This window comes from Alligator mississippiensis, chromosome 4 (genome assembly GCF_030867095.1).
Source record: "Alligator mississippiensis isolate rAllMis1 chromosome 4, rAllMis1, whole genome shotgun sequence".
NCBI lineage: Eukaryota > Metazoa > Chordata > Crocodylia > Alligatoridae > Alligator > Alligator mississippiensis.
Genome location: NC_081827.1, coordinates 168,520,362 through 168,535,331, shown reverse-complemented (window position 1 = coordinate 168,535,331; position 14,970 = coordinate 168,520,362). Strand labels below are relative to the sequence as shown.

Genomic DNA, 14,970 nt, shown 5'->3' with positions numbered 1-14,970 from the left:
AGTTTTGCCAGACGTAAGTGGCTCCCACTGCATGGGTTGTTGCTGCTTTTATTGTATTCGTACTGAGTTTAAACTTAACCTGCTGGATTGCACTTTGAAAACCCCATCAGTATCTGGCATGGGGAAGCATGCATTTTTTTGTTTAAAAAACCCACATTTATGCACTTTGACGAGACAACTACAGTAGCCAGAAAAGTGTGAAATTTCAGCTCTGACCACGTCATGGCTCACAAGTGTCAGTTACATTAAAATAAATGACCCATTTCCTCAAGGAGCAGGAGGGCTCGTGAGAATTTTTGAGACTAGCTCTGACTCTTCCTTTCTCTCCACCCCACTGCCTTGATCTACCCCTCTTATACAAGAGACTGGGTTTGAATGGAAGCTGTGCCAGCATCCACAAACCTGGCTAGGCTTTTCTGGACTAGTGCTAGCCTGGCTAGGCTTTTCTGAACTAGTGCTAGCCAAAGGTATCATTTTAACCACCTCCTGCTCCTGTTCCTCATCTTTGCTGCATTGGCTCTGTGTGTGACTATCTCCAAAGAGCTAGCCCTCCCCCAGCTCCCTGCTCGCCTCCTGGGCAGTTGTCTCCATCAGGAATCTCCATAAAATGTCTTCCACTTTTCAGATTTTATTACAAGCCCTTTTGGAGAAGCCCCCATGTGGTGGGCTGTAAAGAAAGCTGGAGCAGGGAAAATCCATGGCAACTGCAAAGGGAGGAACAGCAGAGGGCCCAGGAGGGGATTTTCAAAGGCGGAAATAAGAAATGGAGGCAACATTTTCAGAGGCTAGGCTTAGGAAACTTAAACCCCACTAGCTTTCAAGGACACGTGGGCTCCCATGTCACAGATTAAAATGGGGCTAGAGATCCTGAGTGACTTGAGAGCTTTTTAAAAATCTTACTGTGTCCCATTCCCATCTGGACCGGTGAGGCAATGGAATCACAAGCCCGATATGCCTCGTGCCTCAAAGCTTTTCTCCCAGGATAACCTGAGGAAGCCCTCCCTCAGCTGAGACACCTTGAAACAGATACTAGGAAACAGACAACAGGGAAAAATTCTGCATTGGCCTCAGCTGGCGGGGAGGCAAAAGGAGGCTGAACCAAGTGAGTTAGGGTCCAAGCCTGCAAGGGGCTCAGTGGTCCAGCCCTGATCCAAAGCACAGCACATACAAAGTCCCACTGAAATCAGTGGGAGCACATGGAGGCTTAAATATAAAACATGTGCTTTGCTTGATCAGGAGGAAAACACTCTGCTCATTGCAGAATCAGGCCCCCCAGATACTGAGAGATACTGATCCTCTGGCTTTGTTTGGGATAAAGCTGACCTCATTTAAGGTCCAGTTTTGAAACCAATTTGCTTAAACCAGTGAAAACCTCTGGGTGGACAGTCACTTGCAGTTTAAAACTGCCTTGTACAAACTGAGCCTAATTTGATTAAAAATTGTCTGAAGTGGCTATAAACCAGACTTGAACCAGAATAAGTTTTCAGTGGGTTTAAATGTAACAGCTTAAAATGCCACCTTACATTAACTTTCGCAGGTAGGCAAGTAATCACATTTCACATGGACACTAGAGAGAGGGAAACGGGCTAGAAATAAACAGCCTTTTTTGACTGGGGCTGAATTAGATCTTCTCCACTCCTAGAACTATACTGAATGTCAAAGCTGGGGCAGGGGAATGGGTACAAATCTACTGGAGAGAATGGGGGTGACAAGTCCCAATGCTAAAGTCTATCACAGCTGATCATCTTACCAGGGAACAGAACACACTTAGAGGCAACTCACTTCCCCGTGTTCTCTGACTGAGCTCTGATTCTAAGGAGTTTCAGAAATAAACTCCCAAACAACATCAAGTGGTACCCTTTCAAGAAAGGATCTATGTCTCATACTGTTTGCTATACTAACCAGCCACAGAACTTGTAGAGACTTAACTAGCAAGTTTCACAGTCTAAAAAAAGGGTTTCCAAGCTGGGTTCACAAGAGGATCTCACATTCATGGGGAACATCCAGAACTTTAAGGATAAAAAAAGCACCAGGGCTTTGAAAAGGAGCATAAACTCCCACACTCCAGAGCATCCAATCTCTAACTCTAAGGTTAGGAAGAAACATTCCCTGTGAGCTAACTATTCCATAACTGCTTTCTGCAGAGCTACTTACACTTCCCTCTGGAACAGCTAATACTAGTCACAGTCAGAACAGGACAACAGATTAGTCACTCCTGAAATGATCCTGTAAGACAGTTCCTATCTTTCTCTCTGGTCCATCTCCCTCTCTTTTTAAACTTGTTTAGACTTTCCCTGTTAAGTGCTTCTTTTTAAGCTCTGTTCTTAAGGAAGATCCCCTCTGTTCATTCCTACTTTTGTTTTTAAACCAAAAGTTGGCAGAATCAGAATTAAGACGACTCAAGGCAATGCATTAATAAAGGATCTGGCAGCATGAAGATATATAGATCTCTCACCACTTCCATTTCTGCTGCTTCTACTTCCACAGACTATGAACTCCTTTTACCTGTTTGAAGAGTAAATACGTCAACCCAGAGACTAAATAGAGGTTGCTGGTAATATGGGGGCATTTTTTTGAGGTGCTGAAGTGATTTAGAAGCCTAAGTATTAAAGTTAAGCACCCAAGTGCCTAAGTCACCTTTGAAAAATGAAACTTGGTTACTTAGTGCGTGCTGAGATTTTAACCTTAGCTAGATAAGAAAACAACCCTGATCATTTCTGTGAGTAACTTGGTCTTTAAAGGAACTTCCGTCCAAAAGTTTCAGCTGTTTTCATTGCTTTTAAAGTCTCCATCACTCTCTCTAAGTTACAAGAATGAAGAATCACTGACTACTACTAAAACAGTTCCATATGCATCATTCCTTCGTCATAACACTCTTTACCAGGCTCTTGTTTGTGAAAGCAACATCTACTTGCTGAGGTTTTCTAAAGTTCCACAAAGGCTGTTTTGTAAAACCAATGGCATCATTAATAACACAGGGTGAAAATGTTTCTCGGTGTCACTGAGGGAGGCACCTTCCATTCATAAAGCCAGCAAACTTGTAAACTACTACTAGAGGCAGGTGGTCTCAGTTACTAACAACCACTCCCACAAGGGGACTCTTTCTGTTTCTGGAATTTCAAACACTGAGCCTAACTCATGTTATTCTTCCACAGCTTCTCTTGCTTTCTGAACTCTCCCAAATCCTACTGACTGGCACATTCTGGAAAACATTAACTTCTCTGTATCTTTTGGGGGATGCTGGGTGGAACTATTTTTTTTACATGTTTATATTCCTATAGCTGTGACTTTTTAAAGGGGGATAACTCTATTATTATTTATGTGTTTATTTCTTTAATGGTTTCAGTTAAAGAGAAAAAGCAAAAGAAATCGCCATTGGAGAATCTGATTCAGTCCTAAGCAATTGCTACAGATGTTGTGTTGAGAACTCATCTCTCCCTCCTTTCACAAGAAATCCCATCAAACTCCAAACAAAGGGCATCTACAGGTCTTCATTTTTCATTGGCTCAAAAACTCGAGACTAGAAAGCTTGCAGTGAGGTGGTAACTTCTTGTGCACATTTGCCAGTTTTAGCCCCGCCTCACAAACAGGGACTAAGCCAATTCTTTTCTAATTGTGTCTAACTGCAATTTGTTGCAGTTATTCCTTTTTCCAGTTATATTAAAAAATGATGCACACCCCAGATGATCTACATTTTTAATCTGAATTTACTACAGAAGAACACGAAACAGACAAATGATGTCTGTCCTTCATGGCTGGAATTCACCAACAGGTTTACAAATTACTTCAAATAGGGTCCAAAATTATTCTTAAAGGACCAGTTTTCTGGGTACACATGTCCAAGTCCAAACAAAACTATGAAGATAACCAAAATTTGATCTGAATTATTATCTTTAAATATTTACATAGCAAGGTTGTTTTTTTCCTCTTCCTTTCTCACATATATTAATTTTCAAACCCTGGTGTAAGCAATGCTAATGTTTCAGCAATGAAGACGGCACCTTTTTAATAAAAGCTAATTGTTTCTGTTTGAGGGGGAAGTGAATAAACTTGAGAATGCATTTAAACTGAATTTGCCCCAGAATTCAGGAAGCTTTCTTAAATTAAATTAATGGCTTTTTCCAACAAATTTTTGCAAACCTGAGAAAATAAAAGCTAGCAAGAGACATTTTTTCAACTAACAATTTAGAAGAAAGAAGTCACACCAGACATTTTATCACTTCTTACAATATTTCGTTATGAAAGCATTAGGCATATGATTGTGTATAGACAAAATAACATATCTGAAGTGTGCACATGTATTAACTTGAAACAAAGCCTGGAAAGGGGGGAATACACCAGCTCTCAAATAAACTAGATACATGTATATCCACATCAATTCATAACACACTAAATATGCCTGTAATTATTTTCCTACCTCTGTTTGGGGTTTTGGGACACATTTTTTCTAACTGGACCTGTTGTTTATGTTATCCTGACTTAAAAATACCTTGTATATATATGTCCTTTTAGTTTTAAGTATATTGGCTGTTATCAGCCATATTCACTATTTCCCCCAATTACTAAGTTTCATTCTCTCTGGGCTACTCACTTCCACATTCCTCATATTTGGAATGTTTGCTTGATGGATTCACTTACTTTTTTCCCCTCCCCCTTTATTCATTCATTCTCTCTCTCTCTTTCAAATTCTATCCCCTTAAGTCTTTTCAGTTTCAGACAGATCTACCCTCCTAAATATTTCTTAATCCAGAGTGTTTTTAACTTATTAATTTTCTTATATAAACTTGAGTTGCCCTCTCACTAACACGGAAAGTTGCACCCTTTTAAAAAAAATATTCCTAAACTTTCTATGTCCTTCTCAAAATGGCAATGAGACATTTTTAACCTAAACAATTTTAATATAACTGTGTTTTAAAATATGAATGCCAAACAATGAAACAATACATTTACTACCCATGAATGGGTTTTTTTCTATGTTGCGTAACATTTTTTAAATATTTCTTTAAAATAATTTCCTAATCAACATCAACAGAATAAGCAGTTTTGAAGATTTCTCAGAGAATCCTGGTAGAAGCCATTTAATTAAATTATTCTTAATGAATTTGTAACTCTCTTACACTTTGCACAAATGTACTCCAGCAATTCTCTCACATCTAACACTGACACATTCTCAATATTTTAATTCATGTTTGTTAGGGATGAGAAGAGAAGACACATTTTATAAGAAGAAAAGAAACAATCAAGAAAGAACTAACTGTGATATGCAGTTTCCTGAAATATATTAATTTCCAAAACACATCAACTTTAGTCTTATTTAGCATTTATCAGTTTTAGTTCTTGTAACAAAAGAGATCTAAGCAACAAGTCAACATTTTAGTTGTAAAACTCTCTGAAAAGCACATGAGTGAATGTGGCTTCATTTTCTAAGTTTCTATGCTTCAAAGTTTGTGTCTCATCAGGTTTTTTAAAAATTATACTAACAACATCTGAATCCTTGTTAATCATACCTAATTAACTATTTCCTGCTCTGTATGTCCTTCGACTGGAAAATCCAGTCCCAAAACAACCAGAAAAAAGGAAACACTTAGAAACACAGCCACTAACATCACCTCACTCTTAGACAAAAATAATCTTATTAGATGGTGTATCATCATTTTACATTTTTTTTTCTTTTTTTTAGTTAACTTCCTAAATCTATTAACATTTTAAGGCCACATTTAGAAAACAGAAATACAAGTCTGTCTTAGGAAATCAAGACAGTGTAACTTTATCAAAAAATCAAGTGATAAATGAATGTATCCAACCTGAGAAACATCACAGTCTTGTACTAATAAAGCTACTTCAAATAAAACACTTTAAGGGAGAAAGTCAACATCAAAAATGGCTCCTGTAGCTTTAAAGAAAGCAGATGGGGGTATATATAACTATAAAAACACACCACGCCATAGAATTTAGGATCTGTATGTAATTAATTTTATTTCTCCTGTGTCTCCCTGAAATCTGCTAACTAACCTTAAGTTTGATTCCACTTATTATAAAGTTTAAATCACAATTTGTTTGAAATACACAGTCAGGAAATGTTTACCTTTCAGTATAATTTCTCCTTTGCTATTATTAAGAAAGTATGAAAAAAGGTTAGGATAAATGAACTAAGAAATATCTCAAAATCTACTGTATTCACCTATTGATTTTTCTAGCAGTGCTAAGGAAAAAAAAAATCAGACTTTTTCGATTTTATTATGTTACCTTTCATACTGTAATTGCCTTTCCAATAACATTCCATTCAATTGATATTTAAACCACAGCAAGTCTTTGAACACTGTAACAAGCAATATTGATTGTCTATATACATGAGATGGGTCTTGTTGCTAAAATATTTGATAAGAAATTATTAGATTTTTGGTTTGGAGCTAAACCTTCTGGGTCTCATTAACCTATAATGTGTTATAGAAGATCCAGTTTTCAGCCCCTGGGCTTGAACTAGCAAATTGGTGAGAAAGTTTAAAAGCCCAACAAATGGTTCAGGCCTAGCTTTTCCCTGTAAGATGTCACTAGTGCCTTGTTGATATATTTTGTCAATCCTAAAGAAGGGAAAACAGGCAATAAATGATCTGTTTCACCACCTCCCTTCTGCTCTGCTGCTGAAGTAACTGCCTGATCACGTGGATGAAGTGTACTATAGATTCTGCTAGAATTCAACGTGGACTATTTGTATCTTGGGCCAAATCTCCTGCTCCCAATGAGGTGGAGAAAATACTTTTTTTTTTTCTAAAAAGCCATTGCCATTCATTATTTGGGGATTTCTCCTCCTCTGTGTGGTATCTTCCCCTAAACTGCAAAGTATCTACATTGTAGCCAGAATAATTCCTTAACACAAGAGGATCCCTCAACAAAAGGCCAAGGGCATGGAGACCTCGACTGTACGCTTCTTTAAAATCTAGCTGGAGAAATAGCATCCATTTAAAAACAGAAAGACTCTATTTTTCTGTTTAAAGCAAAAATAAGGCAAGTGAAATCATTACAGACCACTCAGTAAGAGTTCTCCAGTACAACCAGTTCCCTCCCTGCAATTTATTTAAAATACACTCCCTGCATGAAATATTCAAACAAGTCCTTATTAAAAAAAAATAAATTTACCTTATTAAATGTTATAATTGAAAACAAAAAAGAAAGAAAGAAAAAGAAAAGTGATCAAACTAACTGGAAACTATACAGCTTAAAAGAGAGCGAGAGAGAACTTCTGGCCTCACATGTATTGGAAACCTAAAAACAGATCTCAGTCATACACCACCTTGAGTAAACTACTGCATCATTTGTAATCATTTCTTAAAACTTACTTACAAAGTAACTTTAAAAAATAAATGTAAAAAAACCCACATAAAGAAGATCAGCACTGACTCGTGCCTAGCTTGGGGCACATCTCAAGTCCCCCAAACCTCTATATCACATCTAATTTCACATGCACGTATTTGGGCTGGTATTTTTATTTATCATTACCTTAGCTATTTTTCAACAGGGAAAAAATAAAAGAAATTAAAATGCTGTATTACCTTTGCTTTTTAGGAACTGAATGTTCAATCTCTAGCTGTTTTCCATGTAGCTCCACTTTCCCTAAAAACAAAATGTGTCCTTTTTTTAAATCTGGGTGGGGGGTCAGAAAGACTTGGATAACATTCTCTCATGTGAAACCTTGCATTTTAATTCAAATGATGCTGGACTGCACACAAAAATACATTTTCTGGTCCTTTTGCAAGTGCACTTTATTAAATATAAAACTGGCCTCCAACTGGGAAGGACTGGGAGGGAGTGGTGTGTAGCTGCCAGGACAATGTTGCCCAGGAACATTTAATTCCTTATCATACTGCTCAGTGTATTGAGAAGAGGCATGCTCCAGAGAAAGAAAGAAAAAAAAAAGGAATTACATTTTAAGATTAATAAAAGGGGGGCAAAAAAAATCATTTTTTCCAGGACTCCTAGGGGCACGTTTCTCATGCAAGGGCTAAAAACAATAATAATAAAATACGACTCAGGAGAAGAAATGGGCCTCCCCTTTGCAAACGGAGAGACGTGCTCTGCGATCGGCTGCTTTTGGGGGGAGAAAATAGGGTGGGGGGTGTGGATTGGAGTTTGGGAGATCTTGGGAGAATCAAAAATGTATTTGCTTCCCTAGTAGTTTCTCTCTCTCTCTCTGAGAACAGCATGGCGACCTTCGCGCTACTACACACATCACATGCCCCAGGAAACCCAGTTTCAAATCAAAATGGCCAAGATCCAAGCCCACCACCCCTCCTGCCGATGGGACCCCGACACTCGCCAGGGCCCCACTGGCCTGGGGTGGGGGGCAGAGTGGAGGGCCAGGCGCCTGGGCACCCCAAAGGCCTGGTGCTGCTTGCAAGGGGGGAGGGGAGGCGGGTATTTGGGGGGGGGTGGAATGATCGCCCACACTGGAGGAAGGGGGCAGCCCGGGTGCTGGGTCCAGGGGCTCGCATGCCGAGGAGGGGGTGCTCTCTGGGGAGGCTGCAGGCCGGGGAGGGAGGAGAGCGATCGGTCTGGCCCTTCGCCTTCCCAAGGGCTTCTCCTTTTTTATTATGATTATTATGTTTCTTCTTCTTCGTGTATTTCTTTCTCTGTTTTGGAAGGCAGGGGGAGTGGATCGGGGAGGCCAGGTTCCCCCCGAGTGACTTGGCCGGGGGGCCTCCCCCAGCCCCGGGGGGATCCGTGCGAGGCCCTGGGAATGGACGCGGAATGGGAGGGCCGTGGCCGTTCAGCAGGGAGACGAACTCGGGGAACCATGAGCAGGAGGGTGGGAGGGGGCCGCGATCCCGCTCCACGCCGCCGCCGGGATCCCTTTCTTCCGTCGCGATGCTCCGGCTCCTGCTGCAGCCCCAGGAGGAGAGGGGGCCGGGGGGAGCGGGGCCGGGGGGCGTAGGGGGGGGGAGACAGAGAGAGATAATCTGCTTACCAGAAAAAGTTTCGATGGCTTTCATGGCCCATTGCTCATCAGGGCAATCCACAAAGGCATAGCCAGATTTCACCAGGAACTGGCCACTGAAGGAGATCTTGTGGTCATTGAAGACTTTCTCCAAATCTGCTGGAGTCACGTTTTCGTTTAGGTTCCCAATGTACAGCTTGTTCATGGTGGCTCCCGGAGCTGGGGAGGGCGGTGGGGGGGCGGGGGGGCTGTCAGAGGGGAGAGGGGGGGCGGTGTGGCAGAGTGCGGGAGAAACTTTTCTGCTTTCTCTCTCTCGGAAGAGATGAGCGGGGTTGGGGTGGGCGGGGGGGAGGAAAAAAGCCACCGCTCAGCCCCGGAGGGGGAAGGAGAGAAAGGAGAGGGGGAGACGAGAGGAAAGACAAGAAAAAGTTCCCAGTTCCAACTGGAGTCCACCAACTGGGGAGGCAAGTTGTGTGCTTTTCTGCCGGGGAGGGGCCGGGGGAGGGGGGGACCGAGCTGGCTCTCCTTGTTTCAGGCTCAATGGGGGGAGTTGGTTGGTTCAACTGGTATGGCGGGCTGGGGAAGTGCTGCCGCTTTTCTTTCAGCCCCCCAACTCCTTTGAGTCGCACTCATATGTCACAGGACGTTTCTTAGCCTGCCTGGCACCGCCTCTAAATAAAATCGACCTGAAAAAATGAGTGAAAATGTTTGCAAGAGGAAGCCACGTGGTCGTGCACACGGACCAGCCCCTGCAGTAGGAGGGGCGCGCTCCGCCGGGGGGAGTGGGCACCTCGCTTATTCCTTTTCTTATTATTTTTTTTCCCCCTTAATACTATTTTATTTACCATTCCCCCCCTGGGCTGCCTTGACGTCTCGGTGCCTTCTCCACCGGCCTCATGCCAGCCCACCCCCTCTCCGCCCCCACCACCCTGCCCTCTTCCAACTCAGCCTTCCCTCCGCGATCAAACCCACCCACCCCCATCCTGGCTGCGCTCCCCCCACCCCCTTCCCCTTCCCCTTCTTGCTTCCCCTCCCCCCATGGCTTCCAAGTGCTTGAATGGGCTTTTTTTTTTTCTTCCCTTTGCTGGGTGTAAACTTCTTCATCAAAGGAAATGCGGATTCAGGCGCACCGTGGGGCTGGGCGAGAGAGGCGAAGTTTCAGTTTGGGACCACGCGGGGTGGGGTGCAGGGATCAATAAAGAAAAAGGGAGCACAACAATGAAACCCAGGCATCGATCAGCTCGTGGGGGGGTTGGGGCTGGGATGGGTCCCTGGGATCTCTCGGCAAACGTGTCCCTCGCTCATTGTTTCCACCAGAAGCCCTCAAGTCTGGAGGTGGTGGCTGGGCTGGGGGGAGGGAGAAAAGGCACAAAGGAGGGAGATCGGGCTCCGGCAACTCCGCACGGCGCAGCCCCCTTTTTTGCCCAGACCACGTTGTCGAGGGAAGGATGAATGAAGCCCTTTCCCACTCGCACAGCGCACACTTTGGCATGGCAGGGCGCTCTGCTCCCCTGTGCGTGTGTGTGCTGGGGGGAGAGGAGCGGAGCCGTGCCCAGATCTCTCCGCTCCCCCAGGGGCAGGGTTTGCTCTGGGCTGCCCCCCCCACCGCGCCGGGCTTTGGGGCAGGGGCTGGAGCCGCGCCCGGCGCAGAGCCATCCTGCAGCTCGTGGCCGCGGCTGGACGGGACCCCCCGGGTCTTGCCCTTCGCGGCTCGGCTACGATTCGGTGCACGGCAATGGACACCCGCCTGGCTGGACCCTCCCCCACTCTACACACACACACACACCCACCCCCCCTTCTTGCAGTGCCTCTATTCTCAGCCTGCCTTTTCGGGAGACTTTTATTTTTAGGCTCGCGATCGGTGTAAAATTAGCCACATGTCCCTCCTTCCCCATCCTCCAGTGGGGAGCGGGGGGGGAGAAAAAAAACCTCCCCCTCTAAAGAAGCGGGGGGGGGGGCCCAGAGTATCCACTTGGGTCCATTGGGTCACGAGGAGCGCAGGCTGGATTTCATGAATGGAAGGGGGGGGAGTGCGGGGTTCAGCGCCAAAGTGCTAACCCCTCCCCCCCATGGCAACGGCCCCCCCCCCCCTCCTTGTAGAAGAGGGCTGGGGAAGGGGATTGCAAGCCTTCATTGTCTCCCGGGGTGTGTGGCAAGGGGAAGAGTCCATGATCTCGTGAGCTCAGTCCCTGCGCTGGGTGGATCTCTTTCGGCTCCTAGAATAGCCTGTTCTGAGGTCAGCTCAGTCATTAAAGCAGGGGAAGAAGGGAAATCCATAGGGGGAGGGAGGAAGGAAGGAAGGAGGGTGGGTGGGAGGGAGTGCGGGGGGGGGCTGTGAAGGAATCATTGACAATCCCTTTCCAGAGGCAGCAGAGAAGACGTCCCCGAAGAGGCACCAGTTGTCCCAAGAAAAGCAAAACTTTGGCCCTTTCCTTTCCCTGAGCTGGGATCTAGCCTACTTGATGCCTCCCCAGTACAACTGGGAGCTTGGTGGTTTGTGCTGCAGGGGAAGGGGCGGGGGAGCCCACTGGAATCTGTTGGCCAAATGGTGTGTGAGAGTGTTTCTAACCGGCTGGAATAAACCGATTTCTTTGCAGGCTGCTTGTGCCGCGTTACCCGTGGAGGGGCTGCGAGTTCCCGCAGCAGGTTGTTCATGTCTGAGGATTGGGCAAAGTAGGAGCAGAGCAGTTCTGCCTGGGATCTTTCTCAGACGTGCAGCATTTAAAGAATAAGCATCATAATAATATAATGCACAATTGCAGGCTGCAGAGCAGTGGGGCCGGCCGCGCTGATGCTAATTCTTCACCCAGATAGCTGGACTTTGTAAGCCCCCAAGCACAACTGCTTGAAATGGACATTCAAGAAAAGAAAAGGGGAAAAAAAGCCTGTGGTCCTTTTCCGATGGGTTATTAATACATTCTGGACAGTCAACACATGGTTTATAAACTCCCAATATTAGTATAGACACATTTCTTCCCTTTATTGTATTTAACTACAGTAGTTCCCAGTAACATTTACTAACACGTGGTTGGTTTGTTTTTTCCACCAGAGGATACAGATAGAGATTTTGTTGTTATTGTTGATTCTGTTTCGAAAGAAATCTAGTCACATGTGAGTAACATTGTAGCTGTTTTAACTCCTCCAGTAAAACTCAACTGGAAACTGCTTAGTTAAGGATTTTCTGTATTATTTTAATCGGTCAGAAACGTTGATATACAAGCTAACTTTACATTTCCTTTCCCCTTGGTAACCCTTCTGCAGGGTAGTAAATTTCTTCTAAGTACTTATTTGGAGGCTTGATTTTTGTGTTTGGCTTCTGGCTTGATTTTTTCTGGACACTAAAATGATACATGCACTACTAACATACACTCCAGGGTGATTTGGTTATCCCTCAAATGTGGTTCCATATTTACATTAATTAATTTCTAAAATGTTTCTAAATAGTTGGGGGGGGGGTTGTATTAAAGATTGCTTTCACGGTTTGTTAGTAAATAAAGTTTAAACCACTCAAGTTGTGTTCATTTCCTGTGATTTACACTTACAGCTAACAAAGTGTGTGTGTTGGATGCCACTGATAGTTAAGAACTTAAAGAGAATTGAGAAGTATCTTTTTTTTTAAAGATTCTAAGACGATAAATTATTTGTGCTTTTCACTGCATACTAACCAGTTTCTATTTTCTTGTGGTCCCTGATTTAAAAAAAAACATGCAGATGCTGTTCACCACAAGAAGTTTTGTTACCAACCTCCTAGCTGCCCTTACTACCTCTTGTTAAAGTCCCAAACTAAATTCACCAGAGCAGTCTTTGCAGGGAACTGCTGTGGCCATATTCATGTTACTGAGGCATTCAGTTTGTAATTCGAGCCTGAAATTTACAGGTGAAAAGAACAGAGCTCTGAAATTTCTAAAGAAACTTACTATTGCAGAGAAAATGCCTTTCAAATCTTCTCTGCAACTAAATTGAAAACTGCAATGCTCACCTATTTACACACACGGAAATATGCCGTGGACAAATGTGCCCAAGTCTAAATAAATGAGTTGTTTTGATCACTGCTTGGTTTAGATCTATAGCAAAACTTGGTACAATACTTTTGTTATAGTTTATTAATTTACAGGGACCACTCTTCATGTTTCAGAATCTTTGCAATAATTAAGTTAAGGAAACCAGTCTTAAAAACAATCCAAACAAAGAGGGAAGTCTTCAATTTAGATTTGAAACAAGAAAGAGTATCAGTCAAACGACTTCCCCTTGGAGCATTCCAGATGCAAGGTATTTAGAGAATGCAAACAGAAGAAGCAGTTAAATCATTGATCTACTTGGGGGGAAAATAGACCTGTATTCATTCACTTAAAGAAGATGGTGAGAGAAGACTGTCACACCATTTTAAACTTGATTCTTAATTCTTCCATATCCCAACTGAGTATCTTGTAGGAAAAATTCCTTTCCCCCCTGCCCCCAACCCAGCCTCCCCACCCCCAAAACACACAAAACCTATAGTGGGAAATATTTTTTGCTTTTGGAAAGTTAAAAGCTGTTACCAATTGCAACAAAAATCCAAAAGGGAAATGTTAATGAAAATGCTATGATAAGCAACAGTTTTTATTAGATGAATAGCAGCACTAGTTTTATCAATAAGTTTGTGGCCTTTTTCAGTATTTCTCTAAACAAAGTTGCACTTTTAAAGTCACTTTGAAGAGTTGCTTTTTTTGTATATTGGTTGGACATTAAATTGAGGGAAAATTTGTACGTCTTTTTCTTTTACATCAGCTTGCAGTTTTTGCTTATGGTTTAGTAAAAGCCTTATCTTTATACTGACATCTTCTGATCAGGCAAAAAATTGATTCTTGTTGAATTTTTACAATGTATTTTCCAGTACAAATATCAAATATTTCTTAAACTTTTAGAAAAATTCCTTTGGGAGGAGAATTGAAAGAGCTGGCAAAAAAGACTCATGGGATTTCAGCAAAATATGGGGTTAATATGAGAAAATATAATTAGTCTACTATTTTCTGTTTCAGATTAACAACAATAAATTATTTGTGCTTGAAATCACCTTTATGGTACACTGGTAGCAAACAAGAATTAGTTAAAAACAGAAATTTCTCTACATTCCTTCATTTAATTTTCCAGTTGTTGATAAAGGAATTAATTTTGTTTGTGTAAGATTAATATAGTTTCAAAAACACTTAGAATTCTGAAAAATCTAAATCAGCAAGTTTGAAAGTATGTGTTTAGTAACACCTAACAAATATGTGCTGAGAGTCTTGAATAACATCTAAAGTATATAAAGCACAGAAATAAGGTTTTTTGTTTTTAAAAATGATCCATTTAAATTATATTAATTGAAATGATCCATTTCAATTATAGGTCAACTCTTAACATTAATCTGAATACAAGGCATGTGTAGTCATAATGTTTGGGAGACAATTCAAATTGAAAGGAAGAAGGAACACTATAATGTATTTCATTTTATTATAACTAGAACCACAGCTTAAACTACCTTTTGTTCAATGTTATATATTACATCAAAAGTATTCATGACTAGTTCTCATCTCAGACGATTCAGCTGATTTCAGCTGGTTCTGATGAAGTTGTTCAAAATAAAATTAATTCTGAAATGATTAGTTAGATTTGAGAACCAAATAGAGATGTGAATTAGCTTAATTTCCACTGATTCTGTGAACATCTTTAAATAAAATCTATGTATTTAAGTAACGTTGTGTCAAAACACAGGAATAAAGCATTCAGGATACCACAGTAAAAGATCAAAAATACACTTTTCCCTCTGTGAAAGGGCACTTAAGTGTGAGATGTGTGAGATCCAAATGTGGAAACAAGTCAGCATGAAAGAGAACTAGTGTTTAAGATGGAAATGGTTAGGGCTGAAGCTTTCCTGGAGATCTGGACATTTCATAAACATTTAAGTGCTTCAGTTAAAAAAAAAGCAAATACTGAAATGGACACTGGGTCAAAAATCTAATCATATATTTAAACAAAATCCTTTAGCTATGTTAATAACACCAACTTAAACCATTAAA

General features: G+C 42.1%; 1 protein-coding gene across 3 annotated transcripts in view; it reads right to left on the bottom strand.

Moving 5' to 3' along the window:
- Nucleotides 1-9,605, bottom strand: part of IGF2BP1 (insulin like growth factor 2 mRNA binding protein 1) — a 94,476-nt gene extending 84,871 nt beyond the window's left edge. Inside the window, exons 1-2 of one of the 3 annotated variants that reach the window (XM_059727039.1) lie at nucleotides 8,963-9,605; nucleotides 7,551-7,611 (exon numbers count right to left, since the gene is read on the bottom strand). In XM_059727039.1, coding sequence (XP_059583022.1) covers nucleotides 7,551-7,611; nucleotides 8,963-9,137 — 236 coding nt within the window. In that variant the 5' untranslated portion in view covers nucleotides 9,138-9,605. The remainder of the gene's footprint in view (nucleotides 1-7,550; nucleotides 7,612-8,962) is intronic. The other 2 variants (XM_006277902.4, XM_006277903.4) reach the window with 2 other exon arrangements.
- Nucleotides 9,606-14,970: the final 5,365 nt, after the last annotated feature.